General features: G+C 27.3%; 1 protein-coding gene across 1 annotated transcript; it reads right to left on the bottom strand.

Annotated features, from left to right (window-relative positions):
• Window positions 1-1,526: 1,526 nt before the first annotated feature.
• LOC100263202 (NAC domain-containing protein 90) lies at window positions 1,527-2,676 on the bottom strand. Its single transcript, XM_002266196.4, has 3 exons — window positions 2,367-2,676; window positions 2,005-2,279; window positions 1,527-1,896 (listed from the first exon to the last, which is right to left on the bottom strand). Exons 1-3 carry the CDS (start codon window positions 2,521-2,523, stop codon window positions 1,585-1,587), a joined length of 744 nt encoding a protein of 247 aa, XP_002266232.1. The 5' UTR covers window positions 2,524-2,676; the 3' UTR covers window positions 1,527-1,584.
• Window positions 2,677-10,489: the final 7,813 nt, after the last annotated feature.

Raw genomic sequence — 10,489 nt, 5'->3', positions numbered from 1 at the left:
ATACTCTTAATCCTTTTCATAAAAATATTTCCTTATTACTTGCATAATTCATCCTAGTCGCTTGTTTGTGATGGTGAGGCCCTTCTCTGTTTCCAATTCCATCACTTCTTTCTGAGATGGGCTTACGCAACATAGCATAATGGCTCCAGGATGCAGACAGTTAGGAGGCATCAAGTGGTTCAATGGGGTTATTAGAAACGTCTTTATCACCATTGATGCTGCCCTCAAAGTTGTTACACCAAACCAAATAAATGGAGATGAGCCTCTTTGCCCCTTCACCCATTTCTAAGGTCTATGAGACCATATAGAAATCAGAGTTGTTATCTGAATTTTTTGGTTTAAAATATCTGGATATATAATCGATATATCCTTAATATATCATCGATATATCCAATATTTCTTTTGATTTTTTTAACCGATATTTCATTCATTGGGAAAATCTTTAAAAGCATGGTCAAAGCCATGTGGATACACTTAAGACACAATGCTCATGTGGATTCTATAGCAACCTCTAGAGCAAGTTGCTCCTTCTTAAAAAGACTTGCACCACAACATATATAAAAGAAGGGTAAAGATTATTTTATTAAATAAATTAATTCTAATTATTTTATTTTTATTTTTGATTTAATTTATTATCAAAAAAATAAAAACATATTTTTCTTAATAGATTTTTTTATATATATAATCTATATATTTATTAAATATAAAATTTAAATATTAAAAAAATTATATATATATTATTATTTATTTGATATTATTGAATACATTTAAATTATAATAGATTATAATTTTAATATTAAATATATTTTTAAATTAGACATATTATCATAATATTATTGTAAAATAATATGTAATACAACTTAATAATAAATGTAAACTTATAAAATTTATATTTTTATTGACGTAAATGATACTATTATCAAATATGACAAATTATATATATCAATTTTTCTAAAATAAAATAACTTTAAAATCTTTATTTTTACTTCTTTTATATATATATATATATATATATATATTAAAATTTAGAATTTTTGTTAATTTTTACATCACTAATATTTTGTGTCAAAATATCTACCGTTATATTTTTAATGTATTCCATATATCCATAAAATCAAATTATCAATATATTCGTAATTATCAATATTTTCATTCTTGATTTCCTTTCGAGAAAAGAAAGTAGAAGATGCACACGATGGGATGGAATTCATGAAAGCTCCCTCCCTCCTCAATTCATTTCTAATCAACCCTCCACGTTTCTTCTATTCCCAATTCTTAGCCTTTTGTTGCTAGCTTAATATATGGAAAATTGGAGACAGAAAATTGTTGGGGAAAATGAATGGAAGTTGTGGAAAAGAAACTTTTGACTATGTTTACGAATTAGAAAATTAGAGTGTCACACTAATTCTGAGAAATATTTTAAATCATTTTAATAGACACTTTCTAGAGGCACTAGAGATTTTCTCCCTCTTGATGTGATTAGATTCCTTTTTTTATTTTATTTTTCTTCTTATGAAATCCAAATATACCAAATAAGAAAAATTCTATTTTTCTTACTTAGCATTTATTTTTTATACACTATGTTTACAGCCAATCCAGTTGTCCCCAATCCCATAGAAAATCGTCGATAGGTGCGGAGGAGGCTTGGAGATGAACATGGTCATATCCTCCTGAATATGAACATTCAGGTGATGAGCTTCTTTTCTCCATCATTTGAGTATCCTGAACATGATCAGATGACACTGCAGCAGCAGCAGCAGCGGCGGCGGCGGCATGTTGTCGTCGAACTTGTTGGCTGGTTTCTTCTCTCGTCACTGTGCCAAGGGGCCGTCGATCAAATGCTCTGAAGCTCCCGGATATCACATAAACTCGGGACAGACTGAACTCATGCCTCAACTGATCAATACAAAGAAAGAGAGAAAGGAAATGAAAATTGGCAATACTCAAGAGAGAGACACTCTTTTGGTAGCAAGTATTCGAGAAAGAAACCGAGGAATTGCATACCTTTGGGGTAGCATCTGCTTCAATGGCTCTGTACTCTTGCATCTTCCACTTAGTTTTTCTGCCAGCAGGAGCTTTGCCGTTGTAGAAAACCATGGTCTTCTTCACTCCAATCACCCGATTATCGGAAGAGTAGACGTAGCTTGGAGAGCCCGTGGCCTTCCAGTACCCTGACCCAGTAGTCCTACTGGGCCTCCCTCCCTGGACCTCCCTCGCTTGTCGCGGGATAAAGAAGAACCATTGCTCAGTGTCCCTTCTGCACACCTCCCCTGAAAGCCCTGCAACAACATTTCACATTCAGTCACCCAACAAAAGAGAGACATGAGAAATTAAGAGAGCCACGAAGAAGAGGAATAGACATTAACTTGGAAGATGCCACGGCTCCAGCTCATAAATGTTGACATCGGGGATGACCCGGTTGAGCTCCTGCAGCCTCTTGCCCTGGAGCTTCATGCGGAGGTAGAAGGAGACGAGTTCTTCTTCAGTTGGGTAGAAGCGAAAGCCCGGTGGGAGGTCCTCCATTGCTGTCGATTAATCAGTATTGTAGTCGGTGGTGCGCTACTATGGCCTTTTGGGTTGTGGGGTGAATGTGGTATACTCTAATATATGTACAGATAGAGGGAGAGATTTGAAGTCTGAGAGACCAAAGAATTTGCCGAGTGAATGGAGAAAAGTGAGGAGTTTTGGGGATTGAGTAGACTAAGACACTAGCACGCGGTTTTACTTAGAGAAAATGATAGTGAGATGATGGCTTTGGGATTGTCGCACGCTCCTAAACATAATCACTCTGTTTTGAACCAGTCAAGCCCCTCCGCTTCTACCACCCTTTCATCTTTCTCATCATACTAGTCCGTCAAACCCTTTCCCATTACTGTCTCGCCATGCATGCGTTGACTGAGTAGTGATGGATCATAAAAGAAGAAAACCCAAAAAATAGAAATAAATAAATAAATAAGGGTTCGTTTGGCAACCTGCTGGAAATCGGTTACAGTTTTTTAAAAATAGGCGAGGGTTTTTTCAAGGACAATGTCCACAACATGCATGTCTTTGTTCACATTTTTAACTATCGAAAATTATCTCCCACATCAATAAATAAATTAAGGCACTGGTTCAAAAAAGTAATGTAAATTATATTTTGATAAATTACATACTTTTCTTTGAACAATATTTCTCAAACCTTGGTCGTATGTTTATGTATGGAAAAAAAATGTACTTACCGGTACCTTTCCAATTTAAATATGCATTCTTATGTGGAAAGTCAGCAAGCAAAGAGAGAAATAATAAAAACATGAATATGGAAATAAAAATCCTATACTCCTTTTGGAGTTCACAACCCAATCTAGAGAAACAAATTCAACATTCATAAACCAAAAAGATAAAACCATTCATGGTAAAATCCCTTTTGGCCATAGGATAAATAAAACACCCTAAAAAGTAGAGTTAACATACTTTAGATTAGATTTAATATGTTTTTCCTAATCTAGGGCTCCGGTTGTTGGGATGCCCCTAGATCATAGGCACATACTCTCTAAACATCTAAGGATGTTAGATCTACATAGTGGACATGATAATAATACTAAAACTATACACCTAATGCTTAAAAAACTTACCTTTGATCTAAATGTTCTTATATTACAATCTACACAAAGAAAAAGATGGTGTGGTCCCGAATACATCACAATCTTCTACCTAATAACTCTCTTTTAAACATTGGTACATAAGAATGTTGGAAACGTCTCTACTTATATATATATATATATATAAATAAATGTTGGAATAATCTCCATAGGGATAGAGGCTAGGGTTCTCTTTGTCTGATAGACAGAATAAGTAAACTTACAAACCCTAAATCTTAAAGGGGTTTATATAGGCTTTTTATCTATGTATTTAAGTGACACGAGCGCATTTTGGGCTTGAGTCACTTAGTCTAACCCACTTGAATCCTAATTAATCGATTAGTCTTATTGAGCTCTAATTAATTATTAAACCAAATCCAGAAAGACTATTAAAAAACTTTTGTGTAATCATGTGTTTTTACCAAAATGTCATTATGCACACTTATAAATAAGAAACTCATTTATCTTTTAAATGATGTACCACAAAGGAATTTGAGCTTGAACGAGGATTAATGGGGTCCATAGGAAAATAATGTCTCTTTAAATTCTAATTCTGAAATTAACTCAACATCATATTATAAAAAGTCAACTATACGCCAATATTATATGATATTAAATCGAGATATGAAACTTAGGTTTGTAACCAACTATCCATTGTATAGAAACTTCCTATTAATTGATGTCTATAATCTAGAAAAACAAATACTATAAAAAAGAATATGCCTAATTCTACTAAAGGAAGTATTCTAACCACAGTCTACGTGATCACAAGCCTTTAGGATCATTCAATGGGAAACACCATTTCAATCACATGAGATATTGTGGTGCCTATCTTATTGACACCTACCTACCTTAACTAATAGTAATCTAATCTATAAGGAATATATAACATACTTAGGATCTCACCCATAGGTTAAAGCTACTGAAGACCTCAACACTAGCACAATATTCTTTTAAGGTTAAGAACTCATATAACATAGTAATTTGGTGAATCATGATAACCTAATATTATGATTAACCTTATGTTCTATCCAATGTACAAGTATACACATTAGTGCACTCTATGTATTGAAAAACAAAATTATATATAAAAATTAAGAAAAAAATACTATGCAAAGGAAAAAATTATAGAAAAATCATGGAATTTAAAAAAAAATTATTTTATTATAAAAAAAGAAAAAGAAATGATCAAATATTTTCCATTATTTTCTTATTCTTTTTAGGCAATCTAAATAAAAAAATTAAACATTATATCTTCCTCGTATTCAATACAAAAACATGATTTATCAATTTAGAATTAGAAAAATATGAAAAATTCATCATTTTTATTGCATAATTATGAAACTTGTTTTGTTTTTAATAAAATTAAAAATTAGAATTAAAATATAAATATATAAAAAATACATTAGATGTTTTTTGAAAATAGTTCTTAAAAGTATTTTGGTCTTAAATGGTAAATTTAAATAAAAAATTATACTATCATTATATATAATAATTGTAAGGGTTAAAACCCAAAATTTTGATTTAAAATTTGGGAGCCAGTGATTACAACTAATGTGGGGTTTACACACCATAAATGTCTTGATAAAAAAAAGGTGAAGTAATTTAAATGTTTTGAATTTTAAAAGCTTTTAACTAAAGGATATTTATGGTATTTCAACCTGTTATGGAATGAAATGGACTTGGAGAGAATTATCCAAGTAGATGAACCCTTTATGTTATTGTCATACCCTCCCCACCTACTATTTTCCCTTGAAAATATAACCTACTAACAAAATATTAAGAAGCCGTTTGATTATATTTTTTAAAATAGCTTTCAAAAAACAATTTTTGAGATTAATTTTTAATCATTGTCAAAAGCAAAATTCTATTTAAAAATTCAAATATGTAAAACAACTTTCTCTGCTTTTTCTTCACAAAAATACCTCTCCAAATTATTCTCTATATTTACAAAAAATAAAATAAAATAATTGAATCCATCTTCAATTTGTTTTGTAACTAACCTATTTTCGTAATAAATTTTCAAAAAACTATTTTGTATTAAAAGTTTATCCCTAAGTGTTAAAAAACTATTTTTTATTCTAAAGTTATGTTTGATTTTTAAGAAAAAAAAATAGAAAAGAAAAAAAGAAAAAAAAAGTTTAAAGTAAATAAATTATTTTTATAGACTTCTTCAAACTCATTTCATATATTTCTGTCAATCATAATAAAATTAAATAATTTTAAAATACATAAATTTTAAACTATTGTTAATTATATTTGAATTTCTTTTATATTTTTTATAATAAAATTAAATATGATAAAATTATTTTTCCTAACACTTTTTTTCTTAGTATTTTATTGGATCAAACATAGTTTAAACGTCATAAAACCATAAAGATCAATCTTCAAACACCCAAACACGCTCTAAATTGTTTTATAGGATGAGACTACGCGTGATAATGACCTTGCTATAGAGGGTGGACCACGCGTGATAATGACCCAAAAAGAACATCGACTTTGATGAGTCTTGAAAAGGCCTCAAAATATAAAAACTCAAATATACCCTTGTACTTTTCACTTTAAAGTCAAACATATCCCTTACTTTATCTTTTTTCTATTTTATCTTTTTTTTTTTTTACTAATTATTTTTTATTATTGTGATAATGACCCATTTGGGAGAATTGTTATATAGGGTGGACTATGCTTGATAATGACCCAAAATCACCAACAACTTTGATAAGTTTTAAAAGGGCTCAAAATATAAAAACTCAAATATATCCTCATAATTTTCACTTTAGAGTAAAAAATGTCCCCTACTTTGTCTTTTCTACATTTTATCTTTTTCTTTTTTAATTAATAATAATAATAATCTTAAAAATTATTATTTCATTCTCATAATTAAAAAAATAAATTTATTATATTTTTTATTATATACATTTCAAAAGAAAATATTACAATAAAAAATTATTTTTATATTTTTATTAAATAGATTTCATAAATTTTGAATTATTAAACTTTACAATATAATTATTAAGAAAATATTATAATAAATTTTTCTTATAATTATTAAAAAACAAAATTAAGACATGTCTTAATGTATTGTACTTTTAATATATTTATCTTATAAGTTCAATACATAAGTATCCTACCTACAATTTACCTCTTTTTCTTTTCTAATCATCATCATTAATAACCTATCAAATAAGAATAATATTAATACTAATACATATAAATTATATAATAATTAATTATAAATTATTGTTCCTTTAATTATTGTTTTAAAGATATTATAAATAATTTATTAAAAATAATAATAATAATATATAATATAATAAATTTTCAAATTATCATTTCATTTTGATAATTAAAAATATAAAGTTCTTATATTTTTTATTATATAGATTTCATAAATTTTAAATGTTTAATTTTTCAATAAAACTATTAATAGACTTATAATAACAATAATTTTTATAACGAAAATCATAAACTGAAAAAAAAAAAAAAATCGTCTTCTAAGTTTAATTTATAGTAAAAGGAATTTTAAAGAATATACGGAAGCTATTGACAAGTGTTTGTTTAAAAACAATTAAAAATTAAATTAAGTTATATATTAATATATTATATATTTAAAATATTAATGTTGTAAGATCAATGTATTTTAGTCATACCAATAAGTTAGATATAATATTAACAAATTAGATTAGATAAACTCAATATTAATGGTATTAATCAAAATAAGAATCAAATTCAAACTATAACAAAAGGAAAATCATAAATAAATAAAATAGAAGAACAATTCAAAATGTCTCCTGATTCAATAGAAAACCCCCCTGCAATAGTCAATGCAATTTTTAATAATTTTGTAAGTAGAAAAAATTATTATTCAAAACCCTCTTTTCCTGATGTTCAATTAGAAGAAAGAAATTATCAATTAGCTGTTAGTTATGATGGTAGTAGTTTTTATGAATGGAATATAAATAGAATGAGTGAACATCAAATAATTAATTTATTTCATGAAATGATGATGATTGCTAATGCTTATAGAATCAAGACTAGTAATTCTGACTTTCATGCTGCTGACGCCTTAGTAATAGGATTCACTGGTTTACTTAAAGGTTGGTGGGATCATTATTTGAGTCAAAATGATAGAGAATACATATTAAATGCAAAAAAGACAATAGTCAAAGAAGAAGAAACATCAGTCCAATCTTATGAAGAAGATGTTGTCAATACATTAATATTTGCAATAGCAAAACATTTTATAGGAGATCTAGTTTATTTTCAAGAAAGAACTTCTGAAATCCTTAATAATCTTAGATGCTCAACACTTCAAGATTTCAAGTGGTATAAAGATATGTTTTTGGTCAAAGTTATGACAAGACATGATTGTGGAAGTCATTATTGGAAAGAAAAATTTATATCTAGTTTACCCACTTTATTTGCAAAAAAGGTTAGACAAAGAATAAGAAATATTCATATGGTAGAATTCCTTATGAGTCATTAACATATGGAGAACTAATTACTTTTTTCAATAATGAAGGTTTAGCTCTTTATACAGATCTTAAATTAAAGAGTCAAATGAAAAAAGAAAAACAAGACAGTAAAAAAGAATTAGGAAAATTTTGTTCATATTATGGTTATGATACAATAGTTGCCCCTTTAAAAAGAAAAAATAAACAAAATAAAATAAAAGGTAAAAAACCATACATAGAGTCAAAATTTCAGAAGAAGTTTGTAAAATCTACTCCTAATAAATCAAAATCTTCAAATAAAACAACTTTAAATCTTCTACTATGAGTTTTATATTTGTATACCATCTTTGAAAATCTATTTTTGATATTGTATTTATAAATGATTCTATACGAGTTTTTTTATTAGGCATTATTATTCCTAGATTTTGATTATCAGATGTTTCAACAAAATCTTGTTTATACTATATTTCATTTCTAATTTGTTCATTTTCTTGTTTTATTTGTTCATTTTCTAATTTTAATTGATTTATTTGCGTTTTTATTTCTTTTATTTCTTCTTCCAAGTCTTTAATAGTTATTGGCCTTTGAGTCTTTTTGAATCTATTATAAATTTCATCCATTGAATATTGTGTAGGTTTAATTTGAATTTTATTTGAATCTTCAGTGATAATTAAATTTTTAAAATTTTTTAAATAGTTTCTTTGTGTTTCTTCATCTTGAATTTTATCTACAACATCAAAAAATATTTGCTTATCTACTTTTGAAGATATTACATTTTTTGTTTTTGTTTTTTCTTTATTTTCTATTTTTTGTATTTCATTAATTTCTTTTATTGTTTTTTCCACCCAGGACATATAATAGTACATGCACGCAATAATTAATTCAGTCTAATGAACTCCAAGCATAAAAATAGAAATATTTAATGTCTAATTCTGTCTAATTTATTGCATAAATTTAAACATAAAAACACAGATATTTGAATCTGAAAATATTGTTTATTGAAAATATACCTTGATTATAGAGAGTTGTTGAATACAAGCTTGTTGACAGTAGATGGATGACTCAAAGTGATGAATACAAAAGACTGGATGAGGAAAATTACAAGAGAGAAAATTTTAAACTCTCAATTTCTCACTATCTCAAGCTATCAAGCTCTCTTGCCAAGCTCTTTCCAAACTAAATGGAAATAGTAGCATTAATAGACTCAGGAACTGATATGAATTGTATTCAAGAAGGATTAATTCCTATTAAATATTATGAACAAACCGGACAAGAACTTTTTGCTGCAAATAAAGGAAAATTAGAAATAGAATTTAAACTTCAAAATGTTCATATATGTCAAAATAATTATTGTTTTAAAACTCAATTTATATTAGTACAAAATGTGACTAAACCTTTAATTTTAGGAACTCCTTTTATTACATTACTTTACCCCTTTCAAGTAAATGATGAAGGTGTTAAAACTACAATATTAGGAAACACCATATTTTTTCCTTTTATATATCCATTAACTAAAAAAGAAATACATCAAGTCCAAAGTGATTCAATAAATAAAAGAATAAATTTAATTCAAAGAAAACAAGCTCATTTAAATTATCTATCAAAAGAAATTCAATATAAAAAGATAGAAGAACAACTTGTAGAAGAAAAGGTTCAAAAGAGAATAAAAGAAATTCAAGATCTTTTTCAAAAAGAAATTTGTTCTGATCTTCCAAATGCTTTTTGGTCCAGAAAGAAACATGAGATAAGTCTGTCTTATATTCAAAATTTTGATGAATCTAAAATTCCTACTAAGGCTAAACCTATTCAAATGAATGAAAAAATTTTAGAATATTGTAAACAAGAAATTGATTCATTATTAAAGAAGAAATTAATCAGACCCTAAAAATCTCATTGGAGTTGTGCCGCTTTTTATGTACAAAATGCTGCTGAGATAGAAAGAGGAGCACCAAGATTAGTCATTAATTATAAACCTTTAAATAAAGTATTATAGTGGATAAGATACCCTATTCCTAATAAGCAAGATTTACTCAAAAGACTACATAGTTCTGTAATTAATTCAAAATTTGATATGAAATCTGGATTCTAGCAAATTCAAATTAAAGAATAAGATAGATATAAAACTGCTTTTATTGTCCATTTTGGTCATAATGAATGGAATGTCATGTCTTAAAATTGCCCCTTCTGAATTTAAAAATATTATGAATGATATTTTCAATAAACAATATTTTCAGATTCAAATATTTGTGTTTTTATGTTTAAATTTATGTAATAAATTAGACAAAATAGACATTAAATATTTCTGTTTTTATGTTTGGAGTTCATTAGACATAATTAATTATTGCGTGCATGAATTGTTGTATGTCCTAGGTGCAAATGGTATCAGAGCCACATTTTGCTTGAGAACCAAGTGGTGTT

Source organism: Vitis vinifera, chromosome 18 (assembly GCF_030704535.1).
Source record: "Vitis vinifera cultivar Pinot Noir 40024 chromosome 18, ASM3070453v1".
In the NCBI taxonomy this organism is placed as follows: Eukaryota; Viridiplantae; Streptophyta; class Magnoliopsida; order Vitales; family Vitaceae; genus Vitis; species Vitis vinifera.
Note: the sequence above shows the minus strand (reverse complement) of the source record. Positions and strands in the feature narration are given on the sequence as shown.

Bases quoted from the DNA above. Each gene is read 5' to 3' on its own strand.
- LOC100263202 (XM_002266196.4), bottom strand. From the start codon at position 2,523: ATGGAGGACCTCCCACCGGGCTTTCGCTTCTACCCAACTGAAGAAGAA. The intron at 2,280-2,366 runs GTTAATGTCTAT...ATGTTGTTGCAG, and splicing joins GGAGCCGTGGCATCTTCCAA to GGCTTTCAGGGGAGGTGTGC. The intron at 1,897-2,004 runs GTATGCAATTCC...TGTATTGATCAG, and splicing joins AAGCAGATGCTACCCCAAAG to TTGAGGCATGAGTTCAGTCT.